At 39.9% G+C, this 26,861-nt stretch overlaps 2 protein-coding genes and 1 pseudogene across 5 annotated transcripts in view; all 3 read right to left on the minus strand.

Annotated features, from left to right (window-relative positions):
* The window catches only part of LOC146326861 (protocadherin alpha-C2-like), a 33,027-nt gene extending 17,682 nt beyond the window's left edge, over window positions 1-15,345 (minus strand). For 2 of the 4 annotated variants that reach the window (XM_084719139.1, XM_084719144.1), the window contains exon 1: window positions 5,702-8,298. In XM_084719139.1, coding sequence (XP_084575265.1) covers window positions 5,702-8,113 — 2,412 coding nt within the window. In that variant the 5' untranslated portion in view covers window positions 8,114-8,298. Of the gene's footprint in view, window positions 1-5,701; window positions 8,299-9,311; window positions 11,775-12,750 lie in introns of those variants that run through there. The other 2 variants (XM_084719149.1, XM_084719147.1) reach the window with 2 other exon arrangements.
* LOC146326862 (protocadherin alpha-C2 pseudogene) lies at window positions 822-3,553 on the minus strand (annotated as a pseudogene).
* A 763-nt stretch (window positions 15,346-16,108) lies between the features above and the next one.
* Window positions 16,109-18,691, minus strand: pcdh2a1 (protocadherin 2 alpha 1). The gene has a single exon (XM_084718272.1). It carries the CDS (start codon window positions 18,605-18,607, stop codon window positions 16,109-16,111), a length of 2,499 nt encoding a protein of 832 aa, XP_084574398.1. The 5' UTR covers window positions 18,608-18,691.
* Window positions 18,692-26,861: the final 8,170 nt, after the last annotated feature.

The following is a 26,861-nucleotide window of genomic DNA, read 5'->3' on the forward strand; positions in this document are numbered from 1 at the left end:
TTGCAGCTTTGGATGTGATGACCTTACTTCGGCTATCGAAATTATTTTTCATTGAATGCTGAACTTTTCTTGTTGTCCAACCTGTAGCTAAGCCTGTGTCCTTTAAATACACTGTCTTGTAGGTTTTTATCTACCCGCATATCGATCCCTTTATTACATCACCTAAGACCATTTATATTAAACACATTTTTAGAAAGGTTTTTCCATCCTTATGACGTCACGACTGTTCTGAAGATATCACTGAACACGTGCATCTGCGGGCTCAGCCACCAGTGGGCGCGGCCACGGACTCCGTAAAGCGGTGTTTGTGTGAGCAGACCAGCTGCAGTTGGAGACTTGGTGGCACAGTTTTCATTGTGTGTTTTGGTTTGGGTTCGGTGCAGTTTGGGAGACAGTTGATCCACTGTTGTGTTCCTGTTTGTGCGTCCAGAGACAAGTGAGTTGTGATAATACATTATCTGTTGTGTTGTCATTGCACTGTTATGTTTATATTAGCACATCTCACACGTTCTTACTGCCTTTAATTTGTGTAGAAAACGTTCCAATGATGAGTAGAGTTTTCTGCATGGTTATTTAAGTTCATGGTGAAAGCCTGTATTAAACAAGTCCACTGTAAAGAATAGGTGGCTGTTATCTATGTTCGCGTATGTATTTGTTAGGTTGTGTGCAGCAATACTAGAGGGTCATAACTTAGTGCAGATCTGCTGCTGTTGTTTGTGCCATCAGTGACCTATTGTTAATAGCTTCATTGTATTGTTTGTATTTCAGAATCACATACACGAATACTGCTGCGTTAAAGTGAAGTAAGCTGATCAACCGTCTCAAGATCCATTAGTAAACCGAGTCTTGAGGGAACACATATGCATTCTAATAGATGCATAATCTGCGATTATAACGGAGAGTAACCAGCAAATAATTTTTGAGCCTCCAGAACAACGACTTTTCATCGCGAAGTTGAAACCTTGTTGAAATGTAAACTCGATGTATGACTATTGCGCATACTGTTGAAAATAATTTTGTTGGTGGTTTTGCTCCTCAAACTTTTTAAAACTAGAGATATGTTCTCAAATACTGTACGGGGGTAGACGTTGAGTTAAATGATAACAAAGAATACAACGTACAAGTGATATTTCAACTTTTCCCATACCTGCAGAGTAGACGCTGCTGAGTCACTAGTATCTGTCAGTCCTGTACCTCTTGGTATACTGGACACGATGTATCTGGAGCCCTTTGGCACAGGCTGTCTGACCACCAGCTTTCCTTTCCTGGTCTCTGCTAGAAACAGACTGTACCAGTAGGCATCGTTGGAGACCAGAGTGGAGTCTGCGATGGTGGAGTTCCTCTCACTGATCACACTGTTCCTGCAGGGAGGAGCCGCTTTGCTGGGCTTGGGTTTCTGACACTTGAGCACGATGGTGACCAATATGGTGATGAGCAGGAGAAATGACACCGAGCCCAGACCGATGACCAAATACAGGTTGAGGTCTGAAAAGATGTCGTATTCTAGAGGCACCTCAGTCATGTCAGAGTAGGTCTTAACGGCAGTCTCCACCGTGGACAGCTTGATGGTGACTGTAGCAGAGAGAGCAGGCTCCCCGTTGTCCTTGGCAACAACAACCAGTCTCTGGTGTCGCGGATCTCTGTAGCTGAACATCCTCATAGTCCGGATCTCTCCGTTGTATTGGTCCAGACTGAACAAGGTGGCGTCAGTCACCTGTAGAAACTGGTAGGTAATCCGAGAGTTGTGCACCGAGTCGGTGTCTAAGGCTATCACCTTGGCAACCAGAGAGCCTTTATCGGTGGATCTGGGGATCTTCTCCTCCACCACCGAGCCGTGCGCGCGCCACGGAGACACAATAACCGGAGCGTTGTCGTTCTGGTCCACTATGATGATGTGGACGGTCACGTTACTGCTGAGTGGAGGAGAGCCAGAGTCTCTGGCCTCGATGTGGAAAAGAAACTCCTTCTCGATCTCATAGTCAAAAGTTTTGAGTGCGTAAAGATTCCCGTTCTCTGGATTGATGGAGAACAGCATGGACATGGAGGTGTTGGCTATCTCCTTCTCCAGGATGAAATAAACTAGATACTGGTTTTCATGGAGGTCAGGGTCAAAGGCAGTGAGAGAACTGAGCAAGGCTCCAGGTGCGTTATTCTCCATCACGCGTATGGTATAAAATGAAAGAGGGAACTGTGGAACATTGTCATTAACATCCAGCAGTTCTAACGTCATAGTTTCATTGTCAAATAAAGGAGGAGAACCTCTGTCTGTAACAGTGAAAGTGATGTCATATTCTGGAACCTTCTCACGGTCTAACGGCTCTGACACCACTAATTCATAATAGTTATCAGAGGATTCCCTCAGTTTGAAAGGCATATTATCTGGAATATGAAGATCAACCACTCCATTGTCACCTGAGTCTTTATCACTGACACTAACTACAGCTATCACTGTGTCTAACTCGATGTTTTCATTGACTGGACTCTGAAATGATTTAATAGATATTTCTGGATGATTGTCGTTCATGTCTTCAACCAGAATCTTTATAGTACATTGTCCTGATAAACTATTGGCTCCTTTATCAGTTGCTATAACTTCCATATCATAAATTTTAAAATCTTCATAATTTAACGTCCCTTTAACAGTAATTTCACCAGTAGAAGGATTCAGATTAAATGTTTCTTGTGTTTTCTCTGATGTATATAAACTATATGAGTATGTTATATCAGAATTTGATCCCTCATCTAAGTCTGTTGCATTGAGATGAATAACAAGACTCCCTATGGGAGAATTTTCCATTACTTTTAAATTATAATTCACCTTGTCAAATGCCGGAGCGTTATCATTTGTGTCCAAAACACGAACAATAACACTTGCAGTACCAGATCGAGCAGGTGTGCCTCCATCTACAGCTGTCAGTATTAAATTATGAACAGCCTGCTGCTCCCGATCTAAAGTCTTCGTTAAAATGAATTCGGCAAATTTTGATCCATCTCTTCCGGTCTGTATTTCAATATTAAAATATTCACTTTCACTCAGATGGTATGTTTTTACCGAATTGATCCCTACATCAGGATCAACTGCATTACTCAATGAGAACCTTTCCCCCTTTGGCGTCGCTTCAGATATGTCTAAATGTATGACGTCTCTTCGAAAGTGTGGGGCGTTGTCGTTCATATCCAAAATTTCTACTTCTATATTAAATATTCGCACTGGGTTCTCTAGTATTGCCTCCAGTTTTAGATAGCAAGACGCTGATGACTTTGTCGGGCAAAGGTATTCCCTGTCAATTTTCTCAACAATATAGAGTTCTCCAGTCTCTTTGTTCAAGTCCAGATATTTCTTGTTCGCAATTATGTCAAGACGCATCTTCCTCTGATTCAGTGTTTTAACATCCAGGCTGAGATCGGTGGCAAGATTTGCGACAACGGATCCTTCTTTCATCTCTTCTGGTATTGAATAGTGAGTCACTGAGGCAGTTACATGATGAACGAATGAAAAGAGCATAATGAGCTCCACGTACCTTTTCCGTGACTGCATTGTTACATCGGACCGCATCATTGTTCTTCTGTTCACTCGTTGTAGCACGTCAGTTCATATTTAGCATATATCCAGTAATTTACAGCGTTGATATCTATGTATCGGATTGATGAAGATTTAAATCCGTGATTGTTTGGACGCGACAAACAGTGAAATCGCCTTTCTTGCCTTTCATTTGAGTTTCAGCACCACGGAGCTGTCCACCGGTATCAAGCTCAACTGTTTTTACCAATCTGGGTAATGGCGACTGTAAGATAGTATTTTATCGAGTAAACAGCGCCGCGCCTCGTAAATTGCAGGATCATCTACTTAAAATGAGGAAATGGTTTAAATAAATACAAAGAAATAAAACGTTCTTTAAAGGTTAAACGCATGGGTTTCATTCGTATTGGGGACACTGGGGACATGATTACATGATTTTTTGAAATGGCCTAGCTTGTCCCTATCTCTATAAAAAAAACATTTTTTGAAAATACACAGGAAAAATAGTTCGCACCAAGAAATATTAAGTATCAAATGGCAGCGCTTTGAGAAGAGTTCATGTGCTCAATAAGAAAACATAAACTGGGCCATGATTGGTTGAACCTGACTCATGAACTGTTGTGAACTCTTTCTCTAATGTTACAGTGTGTTGCATTGAATGAACAGGGCAGTTTAACTCAACACATTTAGCTAATGTTAACATTATTCCTTTGGATACTTCAATTTTGTCATATTTTAGAGAAGTGATATAGAATATCGTTATTTCAGGGCTTACCGACATTCACTGGAACTTTTTACATTAGACATGGCATTAAAGTGCATGCTCCCTTGATTGACATGGTGTTTTGGATGTCATGGACAAAGATATTTGTGCTCAGTGTTGTTTTGCGTTTAAAGCTGAGTATTTTCGTACAGTCGACTGTTTACCCTTCTGATCCACCATTTTGCTCTATTTTCGACCCGCCGCAATTATCTGCTTTACTCGTTAAAACGTGACTTCAAAACGTGTGACTGTTGAAGGTTTTGTTGAAAGGAATTATGTTTTTTTCCAATGAAGGTTGTGTTCCCAAATATTACACGTGGATAAATAAAATCCAGTCATAGCCGGGTTTCAACGTTATCACAGAGATACGCGTGCACTTAGGGAGCCAGAAAGCAGGCTTGTCCACGTAGCACAACCAGTGTTGCCAACAAATTTAGCAACTTTTCACACCCGTTTAGTCACTTTTCTTACAAAGCGACAAATTTAGTGCTTTGTCCTGGAAAGAACGTCAGGCCTGAACCATGAGACTGGTAGAGTTTTGCAATTCAAGGGTTCCCTTTTGAACATGAGGAGGAGGGCACTGTCGGAGATGGAGCTGTTTTTCTACAGCCTGTAAACATGTACATAATTTGTTTGAGCTCTTCTCTCACTCTTTCTCTTCGGGTCTCTGACTTAGTGTGTGCCTATGCAAAGTATAGGTAATCTGGCAATTTCTCACCATCACTGACAATTCATTTATTGACGTAATTGGCGCGGACCTAGTTACTTTCTAATGTAATCGATGCCAGCAATTTCGTTGCTGTCCCAGACCTACCTCGGTGTCACTTGTGTCTCATGTCTTATACAGTATGTTTACAGTAGCTGTCAGATTTCTTTCAAATGTAGAGGCCGTAAAGTAACCTTGCTGTGAAGAATTTTTGGTTTAATTAGGTTATTCACACTAATATTACAATCATGCTCCTGGTGTGGTTATAAGGAAAGGATAAGCGGGCTCAATGAGCCACAAATCCAGGTAATATTAGAAACATCAATAGGACATGTCAGCAACCCATGAAGTTTTTGCGATTCGGCCCTATTAGCTAAACATTTGTTTGAAATAGCAATCTCAGAGCGATGTCATTCAGAGAACTGATGATAAAACTGAGTGTCTTGTTAGCTAACATTTTACATAGTATTTTAATATGATATGAAGGACAAACAGACGGATCCAACCCTGAAAATGGCATTTTAGTCAATGAAGATTAACAAAGTTATGCTAACTGTACGCTGATTACATCTGTTGACTACAATCTTTAAACCAGCTACCAAAGTCGTTTTGCCTCTTGAATGCGCGCGTCCCCTGTAAGGTCTGTAAACATGGAACCTGTCTATATGGTACACAAAAAAACGTACGTGGAATATTTTACATTTTCCCATACCTGCAGAGTAGAAGCTGCTGAGTCACTAGTGTCTGTCAGTCCTGTGCCTCTTGGTATACTGGACACGATGTATCTGGAGCCCTTTGGCACAGGCTGTCTGACCACCAGCTTTCCTTTCCTGGTCTCTGCTAGAAACAGACTGTACCAGTAGGCATCGTTGGAGACCAGAGTGGAGTCTGCGATGGTGGAGTTCCTCTCACTGATCACACTGTTCCTGCAGGGAGGAGCCGCTTTGCTGGGCTTGGGTTTCTGACACTTGAGCACGATGGTGACCAATATGGTGATGAGCAGGAGAAATGACACCGAGCCCAGACCGATGACCAAATACAGGTTGAGGTCTGAAAAGATGTCGTATTCTAGAGGCACCTCAGTCATGTCAGAGTAGGCCTTAACGGCAGTCTCCACTGTGGACAGCTTGATGGTGACTGTAGCAGAGAGAGCAGGCTCCCCGTTGTCCTTGGCAACAACAACCAGTCTCTGGTGGCGCGGATCTCTGTAACTGAACATCCTCATAGTCCGGATCTCTCCGTTGTATTGGTCCAGACTGAACAAGGTGGCGTCAGTCACCTGTAGAAACTGGTAGGTAATCCGAGAGTTGTGCACCGAGTCGGTGTCTAAGGCTATCACCTTGGCAACCAGAGAGCCTTTATCGGTGGATCTGGGGATCTTCTCCTCCACCACCGAGCCGTGCGCGCGCCACGGAGACACAATAACCGGAGCATTGTCGTTCTGGTCCACTATGATGATGTGGACGGTCACGTTACTGCTGAGTGGAGGAGAGCCAGAGTCTCTGGCCTCGATGTGGAAAAGAAACTCCTTCTCGATCTCATAGTCAAAAGTTTTGAGTGCGTAAAGATTCCCGTTCTCTGGATTGATGGAGAACAGCATGGACATGGAGGTGTTGGCTATCTCCTTCTCCAGGATGAAATAAACTAGATACTGGTTTTCATGGAGGTCAGGGTCAAAGGCAGTGAGAGAACTGAGCAAGGCTCCAGGTGCGTTATTCTCCATCACACGTATGGTATAAAATGAAAGAGGGAACTGTGGAACATTGTCATTAACATCCAGCAGTTCTAACGTCATAGTTTCATTGTCAGATAAAGGAGGAGAACCTCTGTCTGTAACAGTGAAAGTGATGTCATATTCTGGAACCTTCTCACGGTCTAACGGCTCTGACACCACTAATTCATAATAGTTATCAGAGGATTCCCTCAGTTTGAAAGGCATATTATGTGGAATATGAAGATCAACCACTCCATTGTCACCTGAGTCTTTATCACTGACACTAACTACAGCTATCACTGTGTCTAACTCGATGTTTTCATTGACTGGACTCTGAAATGATTTAATAGATATTTCTGGATGATTGTCGTTCATGTCTTCAACCAGAATCTTTATAGTACATTGTCCTGATAAACTATTTGCTCCTTTATCAGTTGCTATAACTTCCATATCATAAATTTTAAAATCTTCATAATTTAACGTCCCTTTAACAGTAATTTCACCAGTAGAAGGATTCAGATTAAATGTTTCTTGTGTTTTTTCTGATGTATATAAACTATATGAGTATGTTATATCAGAATTTGATCCCTCATCTAAGTCTGTTGCATTGAGATGAATAACAAGACTCCCTATGGGAGAATTTTCCATTACTTTTAAGTTATAATTCACTTTGTCAAACACAGGAGCGTTATCATTTGTGTCCAATACATGTACAATAATGCTGACGGTACCAGATCGAGCAGGTGTGCCTCCATCTACAGCTGTGAGTATTAAATTGTGAACAGCCTGCTGCTCCCGATCTAAAGTCTTTGTTAAGATTAATTCGGCAAACTTTGATCCATCTCTTCCAGTCTGAACTTCAATATTAAAATGTTCACTTTCACTCAGATGGTATGTTTTTACTGAATTCGTTCCAACATCCGGATCAACTGCATTACTCAATGAGAACCTTTCCCCCTTTGGTGTCGCTTCAGATATGTCTAAATGTATGGCGTCTCTTCGAAATTGTGGGGCGTTGTCATTCATATCCAAAATTTCTACTTCTATATTAAAGATTCGTAGTGGATTTTCTAAAATTACTTCCAGTTTTAGATAGCAAGACGCTGATGACTTTGTTGTGCAAATATATTCCCTGTCAATCTTCTCAACAATATACAGTTCTCCAGTCTCTTTGTTCACGTCCAGATATTTCTTGTTTGCAATGATATCAAGACGCATCCTCCTCTGATTCAGTGCTTTAACGTCCAGGCTGAGATCGGTAGCAAGATTTGCGACAACTGATCCTTCTTTCATCTCCTCTGGTATTGAATAGTGAGTCACTGAGGCAGTTACATGATGCGCGAAAGAAAATAGAATAGCAAGCTCCACGTACCTTTTCCATGATTGCATTGTTACATCGGACTGCATCATTGTTCTTCTGTTCACCGCTTGTAGTAAGCGAGTTGATTTAAAGCATTTATCCACTGATTTACAAAGATGATATTGAAATATCCCTCCAATCCAAATTTTAAATCCGTCAATATTTGGACGCGTAAAACAAGGAACTCGCCTTTCCCTTGAATTTCAGCACCACGGGGCTCTCCGGCTGTTTCAAGACCTACCCTTCATACAATGTGTTCGTGTCATAGCGTCCGTGGGAAGGTGTCTTATCGAGTGAACAGCGCCACTCTGTGCAAATTGCGGGAACATGTATTTAAAATGAGGCAATTTCAAGAACATTTTTTAATACCTATGCGTCATCATAGAGGGGACACCAGGGAAAGGTCACCGCCAGTTTTTGAAACGGCTGAATTTGGCCCTATCACTTTTTTAAAAGGCATAAGTTGAGAGAAAAAAAGAGCACGAACAATCAAAAGGCCCTTAAAACTGATTCCACCAAGAAGCCTTAAAAGCCAAATGAGAACGCTTTGAGTATTCATTTGCACGATAAACAAACATACACTGATTTGTAATTGTTTGGCCTTGACTCATAACCTCTTATGAACTCTGTTTCTCTAATGTTGACGTTTGCAGCATTGAAGCCACAGTTCAGTTTAACTTGATATCAAAAGGTTGATTTATTATCACTGCTATTGTGAACATGATTCTATCATTTGTTTCTATTTTGTCACATCTTGGGGAAGCGATATTGCATATTCTCATCTTTGGGCTGACAGACATGCACTGGTGCTTTCTACATGAATGTGATATTTGAGTTGTTAAATTGACTTACATGGTGTTGCAGCTGTGGATGTGATGGATTAAGTTACTTCTGCTCTGGATGTTGTTTTGCGTTTTATGGTGAGTATCATCTTACTGTCGACTCCGGTAGCCTGGGCCATGCATTTCTGATGCACCTTTGTGCTTCTTATACGGCTCGCCGTAAAAATCTACTTTTACTTGGTAAAACATGTTTTCAGTATTTGACTGTAGCAGGTTGTGTTGAAATAATTATGTTGGGAGTTTTTCTCCTTATTATTACTATGATTGTTAGTAGTAGTAGTAGTAGTAGTACTAGTAGTAGTAGTAATAGTATTTTACTTTTTTTTATTAAAGCGACGTTCACAAATGCCACAATTGGGAAATGTCTAGGCACAAATAAACATATAGGAGAGAAGTTAGCTGTTACCTGCAGAGTAGACGCTGCTGAGTCACTAGTGTCTGTCAGTCCTGTGCCTCTTGGTATACTGGACACGATGTATCTGGAGCCCTTTGGCACAGGCTGTCTGACCACCAGCTTTCCTTTCCTGGTCTCTGCTAGAAACAGACTGTACCAGTAGGCATCGTTGGAGACCAGAGTGGAGTCTGCGATGGTGGAGTTCCTCTCACTGATCACACTGTTCCTGCAGGGAGGAGCCGCTTTGCTGGGCTTGGGTTTCTGACACTTGAGCACGATGGTGACCAATATGGTGATGAGCAGGAGAAATGACACCGAGCCCAGACCGATGACCAAATACAGGTTGAGGTCTGAAAAGATGTCGTATTCTAGAGGCACCTCAGTCATGTCAGAGTAGGCCTTAACAGCAGTCTCCACTGTGGACAGCTTGATGGTGACTGTAGCAGAGAGAGCAGGCTCCCCGTTGTCCTTGGCAACAACAACCAGTCTCTGGTGTCGCGGATCTCTGTAGCTGAACATCCTCATAGTCCGGATCTCTCCGTTGTATTGGTCCAGACTGAACAAGGTGGCGTCAGTCACCTGTAGAAACTGGTAGGTAATCCGAGAGTTGTGCACCGAGTCGGTGTCTAAGGCTATCACCTTGGCAACCAGAGAGCCTTTATCGGTGGATCTGGGGATCTTCTCCTCCACCACCGAGCCGTGCGCGCGCCACGGAGACACAATAACCGGAGCGTTGTCGTTCTGGTCCACTATGATGATGTGGACGGTCACGTTACTGCTGAGTGGAGGAGAGCCAGAGTCTCTGGCCTCGATGTGGAAAAGAAACTCCTTCTCGATCTCATAGTCAAAAGTTTTGAGTGCGTAAAGATTCCCGTTCTCTGGATTGATGGAGAACAGCATGGACATGGAGGTGTTGGCTATCTCCTTCTCCAGGATGAAATAAACTAGATACTGGTTTTCATGGAGGTCAGGGTCAAAGGCAGTGAGAGAACTGAGCAAGGCTCCAGGTGCGTTATTCTCCATCACACGTATGGTATAAAATGAAAGAGGGAACTGTGGAACATTGTCATTAACATCCAGCAGTTCTAACGTCATAGTTTCATTGTCAGATAAAGGAGGAGAACCTCTGTCTGTAACAGTGAAAGTGATGTCATATTCTGGAACCTTCTCACGGTCTAACGGCTCTGACACCACTAATTCATAATAGTTATCAGAGGATTCCCTCAGTTTGAAAGGCATATTATCTGGAATATGAAGATCAACCACTCCATTGTCACCTGAGTCTTTATCACTGACACTAACTACAGCTATCACTGTGTCTAACTCGATGTTTTCATTGACTGGACTCTGAAATGATTTAATAGATATTTCTGGATGATTGTCGTTCATGTCTTCAACCAGAATCTTTATAGTACATTGTCCTGATAAACTGTTTGCTCCTTTATCAGTTGCTATAACTTCCATGTCATAAATTTTAAAATCTTCATAATTTAACGTCCCTTTAACAGTAATTTCACCAGTGGAAGGATTCAGATTAAATGTTTCTTGTGTTTTCTCTGATGTATATAAACTATATGAGTATGTTATATCAGAATTTGATCCCTCATCTAAGTCTGTTGCATTGAGGTGAATAACAAGACTCCCTATAGGAGAATTTTCCATTACTTTTAAGTTATAATTCACCTTGTCAAACACAGGAGCGTTATCATTTGTGTCCAAAACACGAACAATAACACTTGCAGTACCAGATCGAGCAGGTGTGCCTCCATCTACAGCTGTCAGTATTAAATTATGAACAGCCTGCTGCTCCCGATCTAAAGCCTTTTTCAAGATCAGTTCTGCAAATTTTGACCCCTCTCTTCCAGTCTGAACCTCAATATTAAAATATTCACTTTCACTCAGATGGTATGTTTTTACTGAATTAGTTCCAACATCAGGATCAGCTGCATTGCTGAGAGAGAATCTCTCTCCTTTCGGCGTCGCTTCAGATATGTCTAGATGTACGACTTCTCTTCGAAACTGTGGGGCGTTGTCGTTCATATCCAAAATTTCTACCTCTATATTGAAAATTCGTACTGGATTTTCTAGTATTCCCTCTAGTCTGAGATAGCAAGACGCTGATGACTTTGTTGTGCAAATATGTTCTCTGTCAATCTTCTCAACAATATACAGTTCCCCAGTCTCTTTGTTCACGTCCAGATATTTCTTATTTCCAATGATGTCCAGACGCATCTTCCTCTGATTCAGCGTTTTAACATCCAGGCTGAGATCAGTGGCAAGATTTGCAACAACTGATCCTTCTTTCATCTCCTCTGGTATTGAATAATGAGTCACTGAAGTCGAAATGTTACGAACAAGCGAAAGAAGAAAAATGAAAAGCACGTACCGTTTGCTAGACTCCATTGTTACAAAGGGTCCCATTGTCGTATGTGGATTCACTGCTGTTCAAGCAATACAATGTAAATTTCCAGTGTCATTCAGATTTTTAATATCGGTCCTGATCACGGCCATTTTCTTTGAATTTTAATCCAGAGAAACAGAGGCGCCGAAAAGGGATATCCTATTTGCGGCTTGACATTTCAGCACCACGGAGCTGTCCGGTTTCCTCGGTCTACTCCAGTGACAACGATTCACTATCATGGCGGTCGCTGTCTTTTTTTTTAAGAGAACAGCGCCACCGTTTGTATTTTGAAACACTATATGTTATGAAATTTTCTTCAGCTGAGCATCGATAAATGCATACTTGCGGAGTTGTAAAGTTTTACCATCAGTTTTTCAGTCAGGCATCATCCATGTTTACCAGGTTACCCAAGAACAAATTACCACGTTTGTATACACTTTTTTCAACACGAACCTTCCTTCAAACGTCATTTTCATCATCCCTACAATCTTCAGTTCCGTAATTATTCCACTCTAAAATAGTATAAACTAGGGCGTTCTGTCCTTAAACTTTGCACCAATACATTTTAAGAAAGCTCTTTTTATTCTGTTTTTAATCCTCGCTATGTTATCTATGGATTATTTTGGTATACATGGTTGTTTACTAGTATGAGCAATGTTGACCTTATTCGTTTTCTACTTTTTTTTTTTTTTTTTTTTTCCATGTTTTAAGTATTGATTCCTTTGTAATACATATAGTTTTGCGCTCAAGAGTTCCCTGATGAAACCCCCTCTGACCGTTTTCTGCACCTCTCCATTAGGCTTTATGTTGTTTATGTCTATATTAATTTATATGTATTATGTACGTGAAAACAAATTCAAATAACTCCTAAAAAGTCATTTTATACACAATCAGGCTGAGATTATGTGAATTTAAAATTACATTTCCCCCAGCATTGCTAAAACGAATCATTACAATGGTAACGATTTGTAATCTCTAAATGTCTACGAAGGTAAATATAATACATCTTAATACTGAGAAATGATAACCCAGTACAAATCGGACTCTTACCTGCAGAGTAGAAGCTGCTGAGTCACTAGTATCTGTCAGTCCTGTACCTCTTGGTATACTGGACACGATGTATCTGGAGCCCTTTGGCACAGGCTGTCTGACCACCAGCTTTCCTTTCCTGGTCTCTGCTAGAAACAGACTGTACCAGTAGGCATCGTTGGAGACCAGAGTGGAGTCTGCGATGGTGGAGTTCCTCTCACTGATCACACTGTTCCTGCAGGGAGGAGCCGCTTTGCTGGGCTTGGGTTTCTGACACTTGAGCACGATGGTGACCAATATGGTGATGAGCAGGAGAAATGACACCGAGCCCAGACCGATGACCAAATACAGGTTGAGGTCTGAAAAGATGTCGTATTCTAGAGGCACCTCAGTCATGTCAGAGTAGGCCTTAACGGCAGTCTCCACTGTGGACAGCTTGATGGTGACTGTAGCAGAGAGAGCAGGCTCTCCGTTGTCCTTGGCAACAACAACCAGTCTCTGGTGGCGCGGATCTCTGTAACTGAACATCCTCATAGTCCGGATCTCTCCGTTGTATTGGTCCAGACTGAACAAGGTGGCGTCAGTCACCTGTAGAAACTGGTAGGTAATCCGAGAGTTGTGCACCGAGTCGGTGTCTAAGGCTATCACCTTGGCAACCAGAGAGCCTTTATCGGTGGATCTGGGGATCTTCTCCTCCACCACCGAGCCGTGCGCGCGCCACGGAGACACAATAACCGGAGCGTTGTCGTTCTGGTCCACTATGATGATGTGGACGGTCACGTTACTGCTGAGTGGAGGAGAGCCAGAGTCTCTGGCCTCGATGTGGAAAAGAAACTCCTTCTCGATCTCATAGTCAAAAGTTTTGAGTGCGTAAAGATTCCCGTTCTCTGGATTGATGGAGAACAGCATGGACATGGAGGTGTTGGCTATCTCCTTCTCCAGGATGAAATAAACTAGATACTGGTTTTCATGGAGGTCAGGGTCAAAGGCAGTGAGAGAACTGAGCAAGGCTCCAGGTGCGTTATTCTCCATCACACGTATGGTATAAAATGAAAGAGGGAACTGTGGAACATTGTCATTAACATCCAGCAGTTCTAACGTCATAGTTTCATTGTCAGATAAAGGAGGAGAACCTCTGTCTGTAACAGTGAAAGTGATGTCATATTCTGGAACCTTCTCACGGTCTAACGGCTCTGACACCACTAATTCATAATAGTTATCAGAGGATTCCCTCAGTTTGAAAGGCATATTATGTGGAATATGAAGATCAACCACTCCATTGTCACCTGAGTCTTTATCACTGACACTAACTACAGCTATCACTGTGTCTAACTCGATGTTTTCATTGACTGGACTCTGAAATGATTTAATAGATATTTCTGGATGATTGTCGTTCATGTCTTCAACCAGAATCTTTATAGTACATTGTCCTGATAAACTGTTTGCTCCTTTATCAGTTGCTATAACTTCCATATCATAAATTTTGAAATCTTCATAATTTAACGTCCCTTTAACAGTAATTTCACCAGTGGAAGGATTCAGATTAAATGTTTCTTGTGTTTTCTCTGATGTATATAAACTATATGAGTATGTTATATCAGAATTTGATCCCTCATCTAAGTCTGTTGCATTGAGATGAATAACAAGACTCCCTATGGGAGAATTTTCCATTACTTTTAAATTATAATTCACCTTGTCAAATGCCGGAGCGTTATCATTTGTGTCCAAAACACGAACAATAACACTTGCAGTACCAGATCGAGCAGGTGTGCCTCCATCTACAGCTGTCAGTATTAAATTATGAACAGCTTGCTGCTCCCGGTCTAAAACCTTTTTCAAGATTAAATCAGCAAATTTAGAGCCTTCTCTTCCAGTCTGAACTTCAATATTAAAATGTTCACTTTCACTCAGATGGTATGTTTTTACTGAATTGGTTCCAACATCAGGATCAACTGCATTGCTAAGAGAGAATCTTTCTCCTTTTGGCGTCGCTTCAGATATGTCTAAATGTATGACGTCTCTTCGAAATTGTGGGGCGTTGTCGTTCATATCCAAAATTTCTACTTCTATGTTAAAAATCCGTACTGGGTTTTCCAGTATTACCTCAAGTCTGAGGTAGCAAGAGGACTTTGCAGGACAAATATATTCCCTGTCAATCTTCTCAACAACATACAGTTCACCAGTGTCTTTGTTCACATCCAAATATTTCTTATTGGCAATGATGTCCAGACGCATCCTCCTCTGATTCAGTGTTTTAACATCAAGGCTGAGATCAGTGGCAAGATTTGCGACAACTGATCCTTCTTTCATCTCCTCTGGTATTGAATAATGAGTCACTGAAGTCGTTATGTTACGAACAAACAAAAGAAGAAAAATGAAAAGCACGTACCGTTTGCTAGACTCCATTGTTACATCGGGCCCCATTGTGGTGTGTGGGTTCACCGCTGTTCAAGCAACATAACGTACATTTCCCTTGTCATTCAGATTTTTACAAACGGTTATGATCTCAGTCGCATTCTTCTGAATTTAATCCAGAGAAGTATCGGTGGAGAAAAAACGGCATCCCATTTGTGGCTTGACGTTTCAGCACCACGGAGCTGTCCGGTCTCTGAGGTCTATTCCAGTGACAACTATTCACTATCATGGCGGTTATTGCTTGTTTTTTTATTAAGAGAACAGCGCCACCTTTTGTATTTTGAACCCCTGTGTGTTATGAGCTTTGCATCACTGATAAATTCTTATTACCGGACTAGTAATGTTAAGTCTTACGATCGTTTTTTTTCAGCCAAGCATTATCAGTGTATTTCACGTCACCCAAGACCAAAGTGCCATGTTTATTTAAACTTTTTACAACACCATCCTACCTTCAAACGGCATTTTGATGATCTCTACAATCCACATTTATTGCACTCAAAACACCATAAGCTCAGGGTTCCCGTGTTTAAACGTAGCACCAGTATATTTTAAGAAAGCTCTTTTTGTTTTGTTTTCAATACCCGCTATGATTTCCAAGGATTAATTTTGCATACGTGATTATTTCGTCATGTCAGCAGTATTTTCATTTTTCCTATTTTTCTTTTTGTAATATCTTATTTCATATTTTAAGTTTTGTTCTTTTTTCCTTTCTAATACATACATGTTTGCGCTGAAGACTTCCCTGATCAAGCCCCACTGGCGGTTTTCTGCACCTCTCCATCACGCTTTACGTTTTCTGTCTGTATTAATTTGTTTGTATCATGTATGTGAAAACACATTAAAATACCGAAGCACCTAAACATTCATTTTATAGACAATCGGGCTGAGATTATGTGATTTATTTATTTTTTCCCCCACGATATCGCTACAAGGAGTCATAAGGGTGACGGGATTTGTAATCTCATTAAGTGTCTACGAAGGTAAATATGATGCAACTTAATGCTGGTAAATGATTATTAAATACACATTGGACTCTTACCTGCAGAGTAGACGCTGCTGAGTCACTAGTATCTGTCAGTCCTGTGCCTCTTGGTATACTGGACACGATGTATCTGGAGCCCTTTGGCACAGGCTGTCTGACCACCAGCTTTCCTTTCCTGGTCTCTGCTAGAAACAGACTGTACCAGTAGGCATCGTTGGAGACCAGAGTGGAGTCTGCGATGGTGGAGTTCCTCTCACTGATCACACTGTTCCTGCAGGGAGGAGCCGCTTTGCTGGGCTTGGGTTTCTGACACTTGAGCACGATGGTGACCAATATGGTGATGAGCAGGAGAAATGACACCGAGCCCAGACCGATGACCAAATACAGGTTGAGGTCTGAAAAGATGTCGTATTCTAGAGGCACCTCAGTCATGTCAGAGTAGGCCTTAACGGCAGTCTCCACTGTGGACAGCTTGATGGTGACTGTAGCAGAGAGAGCAGGCTCCCCGTTGTCCTTGGCAACAACAACCAGTCTCTGGTGTCGCGGATCTCTGTAACTGAACATCCTCATAGTCCGGATCTCTCCGTTGTATTGATCCAGACTGAACAAGGTGGCGTCAGTCACCTGTAGAAACTGGTAGGTAATCCGAGAGTTGTGCACCGAGTCGGTGTCTAAGGCTATCACCTTGGCAACCAGAGAGCCTTTATCGGTGGATCTGGGGATCTTCTCCTCCACCACCGAGCCGTGCGCGCGCCACGGAGACACAATAACCGGAGCGTTGTCGTTCTGGTCCACTATGATGATGTGGACGGTCACGTTACTGCTGAGTGGAGGAGAGCCAGAGTCTCTGGCCTCGATGTGGAAAAGAAACTCCTTCTCGATCTCATAGTCAAAAGTTTTGAGTGCGTAAAGATTCCCGTTCTCTGGATTGATGGAGAACAGCATGGACATGGAGGTGTTGGCTATCTCCTTCTCCAGGATGAAATAAACTAGATACTGGTTTTCATGGAGGTCAGGGTCAAAGGCAGTGAGAGAACTGAGCAAGGCTCCAGGTGCGTTATTCTCCATCACACGTATGGTATAAAATGAAAGAGGGAACTGTGGCGCGTTATCATTGACGTCCATTAGATGCAAGTGTATTGTTTCGTTATCAGATAAAGGGGGCGTTCCTGCATCTGTCACAATGAGTGTGATGTCATATTCAGGCATTGATTCTCGATCTAAGGGTTCAGACACTATGAGCTTGTAATGCATCGGCCTATCTGATGACTGGTTAAGTATAAAGGGCAGGTTCTTGTTTATGGATAAACTTACTTTTCCATTATCTCCAGTGTCTCGATCACTTATGCCCACCAGTGCAATGATACTTCCTACTGGGATGTTTTCATCTACTGTGTTTTTGACGGACTGGATGGTAATTTCTGGATAATTATCATTCATATCCGTCAGATGGACGACTACTGTACATTGCCCCAATAAGGGATGCGTCCCTTTGTCTCTGGCCTCAATGTGCATCTCGTAAAATTTCATGTCTTCGTAGTCAATCGTACCCTTCACAGTTATCTCTCCTGTGTTAGGATTGATTGCAAAGACACCTTGTGTTTTTTCAGACGTGTAAAGGGTGAATGAGTACTCTATCTCTGAATTCAGACCTTCGTCAAGATCTGTAGCGTTGAGCTTCATCACTAAGGTTCCGATTGGGGAATTTTCTGTCATATTAATCGTATAAGTCTGCTTGTCAAATCGAGGAGGATTATCGTTTGTATCCTGCACTCGAACAATAATGTTGGCAGTGCCAGAGCGCACAGGGACCCCGCCGTCCACAGCAGTCAGTATTAAATTATGAACTGCATTCTCCTCTCTGTCCAGAGACTTGGTCAACACCAAATCAACATACTGAGTGCCATCACTGCCCGACTGAATTTCGATGGTGAAATGTTCACTGACGCTAAGTTTGTATGTTTTGATTGTATTTATGCCAACATCTGGATCCACTGCATTAGGCAGGGAGAATCTCTCTCCAGGCGTCGCCGATTCTGAAACGTCGAGCTCCACTCTGTCTCGTCGAAAGTGTGGAGCATTATCATTTATGTCCGTTATTCCAAGTTCAATGTTGAAAATACGCAAGGGGCTTTCTATGATAACATCAAGCTTTAGAAAACAGGAGGCAGTTTTCGTCGGACAAAGATATTCCCTGTCCATCTTCTCCACGATATACAGTTCTCCTGTCTTTTTATTGACATCTAGATACTTCTTGTTATGGAAAATATCAAGTTTTACCTCTCGTTGTGCCAAACCTCCAAGCTCAAGTCCCAGATCCTCAGCGAGATTCGCCACAACAGAGCCTCTTTCCATCTCCTCGGCTATGGAGTACCGTGTGACAGACAAAGCGCTGGGCAGTACTGCACACAAAACAAAGACAGTGGCCCAAAAATGCATCCTTTCGTCTGCAGGAAACAATACTCCAGGTTCTAAAAACATGTGTTGGTTTTGTTGATGTTAAAACCTGACTAAATATAGGACATGACTTTGCATCCTGTTCTTAATTTAAAAATAAAAAGCTTATCTCCCAGAAAGCTGTGTCCTACACCCTTTATAAATGGGTGTGTCATGACTTGAGGAGAGAGACACATTATGCTTTGGTGGTCAACAGTGACACCATGTGACAGAGACTGCACATAGTGCAGTGACTTGCCTTTGTGTCTGTAGGGGGATGGCTGACATTTGAGGTAGCTGATAACGGTGTGTCAGTTAGAGGGAACTCATTTCCTCAAGGTATCCAAGGATGAGAAACATTGACGTGGTTAGAAAGTGTACTACAATGTATAGCAGCATTAGGCCTCAGAAGAAATTAAGTTGCTGTGTCAGTTTACAGATAGTGTGCTACAATTATCTTTCATATCTAATTGTAATATGACCCTCACTTTTCACCCTTTTTTCTGCTGTTGTTAACAAAATATTTACCCAGGCTTCAGTTTGATCAGTGTTTATACACATTAGATTGTATTTTATTAAACTGGGGATTGTTTTCTGTCTTGATATGCAGCAAGGAGCTTCCCTAAGAGTAGAACCGAGTCAAATTGTATTGCCTCCTGCCCAACTTCAGAATTTTATATCATACATTTTCCAAAAATTGACAGCTTAATTATAAACAATCCTCTATCATATGTACAGTATATTATATCAGGGAAATGAATTATATGGTTCCAGTGAGCCAATACAAGCATATCTGATACAACTTGGAATGACACTTCAGTGGCTGTTTTAACTACAGTGTGACCAGTATTTAATTTGTCTCTTTTTAGATTTTTTTCACTTAATGACTTAGTACTGGAGTCATTAACATCTAATTCACATCTTTTATTTTTCTCAAACACACAACTCACTAATGATCAATGGTGGAATGTAACTAAGTACATTAACTCAAATACTGTATTTAGGTACAATTTTGAGAAACTTTCAACTAATTTTATTCAATTTTCTGCCACTTTCTTCGTCTACTGAACTCATTCTCAGATGGAAAGATTACTTCACTACATTTATCTGACAGCTTTTATACTAATTGCTTCCCAAACTTAGATTTTTACACACAGAACATTGGAGCAGTTTATAAAAATGATGTTTTATGATCAGTGAAACTACCCATGATTTACATAAGTAGAGCTGAAGCAATTAATCATTTAATAAATTGGTTGAGTAAATTCAGTAAATTACATTAATTTAATTAATTTTTATTTTTTCATTAATTGGCAACTGTTTTGATTTGAGTTTTTAATGTATTTGTAATCATGTTGAATTTTGTTTTTGGGCAAAATAAGCACCATGAGGGTGTCACACACTTTGGGTTCTGGGTAATTGTGACCACATTTCTCACTATTTCAACCAACAACCAAACCAAACAATCAGTTGATTCATGGAGAAAATTATCAGCAGATTAATCCAAAATGAAACTCATAATCATTTGCAGCCCTGTAAGCTCCGCCTTACCGACAGGAAAAATCATCTTTTGCATTAATGCATGAGTAATAATCTACTGATATAATATTTAAAAGTAGTCTATAACAGTCACAGGGAACATTTTACTACTTTTAATAATTTAAGTACTTTTTCCTGAATATACTTACATTCTCTTACTTAAATAACATTTAATGCTGTACTTTTACTTGTAACAGGGCATTTTACTGTGTTGTATTAGTATTTCTACTTAGCATTATTGGTAGCATGTGTGTTTACCCTACTATTTCATGTCAGACAGCTACTGTGAAGCACGTCTGTCACAGCTTATGAGCTAAGTAAATGCAATATGAAAAGCTGTTGATAGTAAAGAAGAAAAAGACATAAAGCACTTTGTGTGTATTTCGAGTGTGGTCAGAGTTAATGTGCATGCGCTTTGAAAAAAAAAAAAAGAGTAAAGGGCCAGAACCCTTAATCAAATAATCAAACACAGCCTAAATTATCATTGAGATCATCTTAAATTTTATCATGGCTTATCATGAAACTGGTAATTGTTTCATAGCTGCACAGACCCCAGCAACAAACACATCATCATCTTTTTTTTCCAGTAAAAATGAAATTCCCACTAAAATTGTCACTCAAATCTAAATTCTGTCAAAATATTTGTTTTTCATATGATTCAGCCCTGAAACTACGATCATCATTTATATGTTTGGCTGAGTGTTGTGCAAGTGTTTGCTGAGTGTGATTGCCTTTGCAGTACATGAGGAATATGTGTTGGGAACTGTCCTGAGAACCAAGTTAACATGTAACCAAACTGAACTATAAGAGCTTCTTCTTTTTTTAAGAACCCCAGACATTGATACCTTAGATATTGATCGGCAGTATTCCCCACCCAGGCTCTGGTCAGCACGTGTCAGACACCTTACACAATAGACAATTGTTAAAGGCAAAATGTGTGTCAAAAAACATTTAAATTAATGAATGTTATGAGGCAAAGATGTTCTGTCTTACAAATCAGATCCTACAGACTTTAAAAAAATAATTAATTTGGTAGAGATTGCTGCAAAAAATTCACACCATAGCCATTTCAACAAAATTCAATCAAAATAAGAATAATGATGTAAAAATGATCATTATCTCTAATATCGCAAATCATATCACAATTGCAATAGCAGTCAAAATAATTAGATTTTTTTTTTTATCATCCAGCCCTTGGCAAAAGTCACAGGCACATTTGCACACACACAATGAGTTTTCTTATTTGTGTGTTGTGTTTAGTGATGATGTGGTTCAGTCACACTCCCTCCCTCTGTGTCTACAGTTTAGTTGTTCTATCTTTATCTTCACAGGTTTCTTCTTGGCACTCGTGGTTCTACCTATAGTTCAAACACATGCATGTTAGGTGAATGGGCCAACTCTAAATCACCCTTAGATATGAATGTGAGAGATGAATGTGTTGTCTGTCATTGTGTGTTAGACCTTGAGACTCTTCCAGTGTGCACCCTGCCTCTTGCCCTCTGCACGCTGGTGAAAGTTTAAGCTCCTGGATAAGTGATATACAAAAAGAATTAGGTGATGTTAAATAATGTAATTGAGTTTTGTATCCATGTAAGCAGCATGTTAGGCTTTTCACAGTAATTGCTTTGCCATTATTTCTAAATTAAACAGGCTGTATCCTCTTGTGTAATGATGATTGAAGAAATAAGAAATTCTAACACAATTACATTGAAAATTTGATTAATTTGTTGTATTTGTATTCACCTGAACCCCTGCCTGGTGTTGTTTGGGACAACAGGGATGGAGATATATTGCATATTAAATCACCATTTAACACTGTATGATTGCGTTCGTCTCACTTGGGATTTTCTCTGTTGCTGGTAGTGCACATTTACATGAACAGAGGAGCCAGAGGAAATGAAAAGTTAGTTATTGGCTACTGGCCAATTGTTGCTTTTAATCCAACTGGTTACATAAAAACATAAAAAAAACAAGGAAAGCTGTTAGAATACAAAATTAATAATGGAACTGAAATATGCAAAAAGTTTTTTTTTTTTTTTTTCTCACAACATATGATTTGTTCATCAAAAGCCAAATTCAGGTCAGTCTTGATGGTTGTGAGTATAGGCTCTACCTAAATATGACAATCAATATGGAGTACCCTTTTTTACTATTTCATATTGAATATCATATTTAATTACTCAACAACAAATGAGCAAATCATTTCATCAAACTCTCTAAGTGCCAGAAGACCACCTATGTACAATACAAATGAATCTGTTTAAAATTATAACAATCCAAAAGAAATACACTATTACTTTTGAGCCTTGTGGCAACATGAGTTATATAGTCAAGGGATTGTAGATGTGCTGTGATGATCACATATTCATAATATTTCTAACTTAACCTAAATATTATAATCATAATAAGACACAGCATTTTATTTTCAAGAGAGACCTGGTCAGAACAACCGCAACAATAAAACATAACTGTAAAAAGTTAGCAATAGACAGGACATTCAATACAAAGACTAAACAAAACACAAATCATAAAATTAATAAGCACAAAAGTGGCAGATAGTAGTCAGAATTATTATTAATTAATTTTTCAGGTCACCTTTGATCATCAATTCACACAGGTTTTTTATATCGTGCTGTGGCTTGCAAAGTGAAAAAGTTAATAGTCAAAGTTTACCTTCAAATGTGGACCAGTATTTTGATGTTTGCATGCACCTGAAAGTCAAGGTTCCTTCTACTACAGGGGAATAGAGGTATAGAGCAAAACATCCACATAAAAGTACAATTACCTCAAGATTGTACTTAACTATAGAAAATATGCTTAGTTACTTTCCACTACAAGCTATATGTCAGACCTTTTAACTCCTTTTGAGCCAGCAGTGCATAGGTGCTCTGTGGTTCGTCCTAGGGTCCCACAGACTCCTTACTTTACAAATGTGACCACTGGCGAGAGCTACGTGTTGCCCCTTGTTAGAAAGGCTCACATTAGCTCCAGTTTGGTGCAAAAGCCAAGCATATAAAGGCACAGGAGCCCTCCTGGCTAATTACTGACCCAGTGACACAGTGAGGAGAGAGGAAAGTTTCTGCTTCCTGAATATTTGGACTACTTTAACACTTCCTTGGCATGTGACACTCCACTGTGTGTGTTCTGATGACACAGTGAGTTCTGCACATTTTTATTCTGAAAAACAAACAGTGTGTGTAAAGTTCATTGATAGGCACAGCTCTGGTGCTAAACTTGCTGCCCCTTTTGTTCAGTAGTCTACTAACAGTTTAACGCACATCCTAGTCCTTCACCATAATCGGGTTATATGAGTGTTGTTAAATTCTGTTAATATTGTTGCTAAGATGATAATTCTGTTATCTGTGCCATAGGGATTGTCGATAAACTTGGAAGTTATGTTGTGAACAGTGTTACATGTGTCTTGCTCACTCAAGGCGCGCCTGTTTTTCCATATGTAAAGCATTTACTTCTCGCGCATTAGTAGATCACCTCAGTTAATGTGTGCTTATTGCATATTTTCCTCCTGTACAAAAAGCACACATGCCCGCTCTGACCTGCCCTCTTTGTGGTGCTGTATGTTTTTGAATTTACATTTTATTGTGAAAGTTATCCATCCTGACATCCTGTGTTTTGATTCACTCTCCTGGGTGAGGGCCATTCTATGTATCCAGACTGTTTGTATTTTTCTCAGCAATTATTATGACTTGCTTGCCTTTTTTTTTCTTAACCAAACCCCTGCAATGACAATGGAAAAAAGAAATCACTCAAAAATCTACACTGCATAGCTGTCATTCACAGTGAAGTACTCCCGTTAACAAATGACTGACCTTTTTTGTTTTTTGAAATTGCCACTTTGTTTTAACTTGTATAATTTTTCAGGAACCCTCTAGCACTGAAGGCTATTAAGAGCCACACTGATGTCATGCCTCGAAAGTATAGCTTTGTCCGTCAGTGCATTTCATATTTACCTGATCCAAACAAACTAAGACCTACCAGTTTTCAATTGTAAAATATTTACGAACACTGGATTAAAAACTTCCATTTCACACTCTGTACTCTGTTTAATACAAACGCTGCACAAATTTGTAGTTTTAAATATTCCAAAAAAAAGCAGGAAACTTCCAGGTGATAATATGATGGGTGAGAGAAGTTAACAAAGTCAATGGAATTTGGAACCAATAAAAGAAAACTCTTCAACTACATCCTAAGTTGTATTACCTTCCCCTGTCACTTGGTGGCAGCAAAGCACCGCGTTTTGCTGTGGTGTCTCATTATTACAGTGGTTCTAATGTTTGAAATGAAATGCTTCAGAGAGCCTCTTTGTTGTTTTGTAAAGTTAAACAACTGAACACTCTGTACACCTTAAACACAAACTTTTAGCACAGCATCTGTAGCTTTCTCCATGTCTTACTGTATGTCAGACATAATTTGGGAAAAGTTGAATACCTACCTTAAATCTAAACCTTCTTTACATGCACACACTCACACACTCACACACACACACACACACACACACGCACACACACACACACACACACACACACACACACACACACACACACACACACACACACACACACACACACACACACACACACACTCCTCCTCCTCCTCATTCTTTTCAAAAGTTTGGAGTCACCAGTCATTTTGATGTTTTTCTTCCTTCATTCAGTAATGACTATTTTAACATAGATAAAAGCTGTATAATCCAGACAACAAATGCATTATTTACTTTTGAAATAGTTTAGGCCCCAAAAGAGGAAATATTAAATTATTAAAACTTTCATTCAGTCAATGTTCCCACAGTGTTGCATGACAAGGGAGAACATGGTTGTAACCACTGCCCCCCTTCGATTTTGATTTTGTTTGTCAGTCCAGAAAAAACATAAGTGATTCCAGGTCATCATTGAACCACAGCAGTGCAATGAGAATGGGATTTTTTGTGGCCACATTTTTCTTCAGATTTTCTTCCTATTACAGAATGTGACACAAAGCTTCCAGTTTCTTTTACCAATAACTGGTGATTTCTTATATTTATATCTAACTGTTGCTCAGAGGCGTATTTGTCTCTTTCTGCCCTCTCTGTTGTCACTCTGGTTGAACAGCATTTCATCTCCATGAACAAAAGATGACTTTTTTTCCAAACCCTTCAAACAAAACAACAACTATTTGTAAAGAGAACTCTGTACAACCAAAAGCAAGAAAATAGCATCAAAAAATATAGAGTAATCATCTCAGCCATGTGACTGTACCAAATCAAGTTTTGGGGGCAGTAAATTCCAAACCTTTGTACGGTAATGTGTATACATTATATACACAGTGTATTGTATAATAAAAAAGTATAATCAGTATTGTCTAAATATTCCTACATGTGTTTGTTTTTTCTTCATATATAAAAGTGAGATTAGAAATAGAACTGGGTTTAATAGCCGTACTGCTAATAAGAGGTTGTTTTGTGTGGTTTTATGTGCATCTGTTAGGAAGAAAAAAAGGAGACAGAGAAAAGAACTGTGAACTTCTCTGCCCCTCCCGCCTCCACTCTGTTGTTGTTGGGGGGTTTTTTTCTCCCCCCAGATGCATTCAGCCAAACTCCCTTTCTTTGTCTCTCATTGTTTTGGATTACGTCATTGTAATCTCCCAGCTCCACACTCCCCGAGTTTACAAAGAAAAATGAATTTACTCTGTAAATCAACCTGTTTGGTGTGCAGTGATTCTTACTCCATGATGCCCTCTGCTGGAGAAATGTGTTGCCAAGCCAAATGCAAATGTTTATACTTGAATATCACAGGTTTATTGTGTTTATTGTGACTGGGTATGAATCGTGGATAAATACTATTTAATGCAGTATTTGACTGCCATCTAGTCCATATGTTTGAATGTTCTGAATGATTCTAATCATATACATCTACATCTACACTTCATCACGGGATGTAAATGGGTCACAAGCATGTTGCTTGTGGCAGTCCACATGACAAGTATTTATTCTTTAATAAGCATGGGCTCGAGCAGTAGTGGAATGTAACTACATACACTTACTCAAGTACTTTACTTGAATACAAATTTGAGGTACTTGTACTTTACTTGAGTACTTCCATATTAGGCCTATAACTCCACTTCTTTTCAGAATTTATGTAGTACTTTTTGACAGCTACAGTTTTTTTTAAAGATATAACATACAAATCCCCATTTAGTACCACTTTACAATAAGACTACACTTATAAATTATTTATAAATTGTTTAAAATTAGGTTTCAAACACTTAGTAAATAATGAATAAACATAAACACGTTATAACAGTGTTCATACATTCATGTTGGTTCACTATTTGGTAAGATGTTGGTGCTTCTAACTATTAATTAATCTTACTAATGAATTACTAACATTTATAACTGGCAAAAGTTTAAAATACATCACTGTTTATTGATGACTTAGACTAGGTGATCTGTTCACCAATTAAAGGGAGATTATCATCTGTGCCACATCTGGAATTCTGCCCTGAAGAAGATACCAACCATCTGGTAATTTGATGTGTAAAGTGAAACTTTTTGACTATTAAGATATGAACAAATATCTGATGAAGGTGACAAAGAGAAAACAAAGAAAGCTAATGATGCAATAACATCTGAGGCTTAACTGCACAGATAAATGTGGGCTCAATATTTGGTAAACAACAGGTCATTTTTGCCTTTTTTTTATCTTTTTTTAGGTTGTAACAGCTTATGAATATTTATCATGCTTACAACCCAAGTAATAACCTAATT

Source organism: Lutjanus erythropterus, chromosome 5, assembly GCF_056507025.1.
Source record: "Lutjanus erythropterus isolate fLutEry1 chromosome 5, fLutEry1.hap2, whole genome shotgun sequence".
NCBI classification, from domain to species: Eukaryota; Metazoa; Chordata; class Actinopteri; order Lutjaniformes; family Lutjanidae; genus Lutjanus; species Lutjanus erythropterus.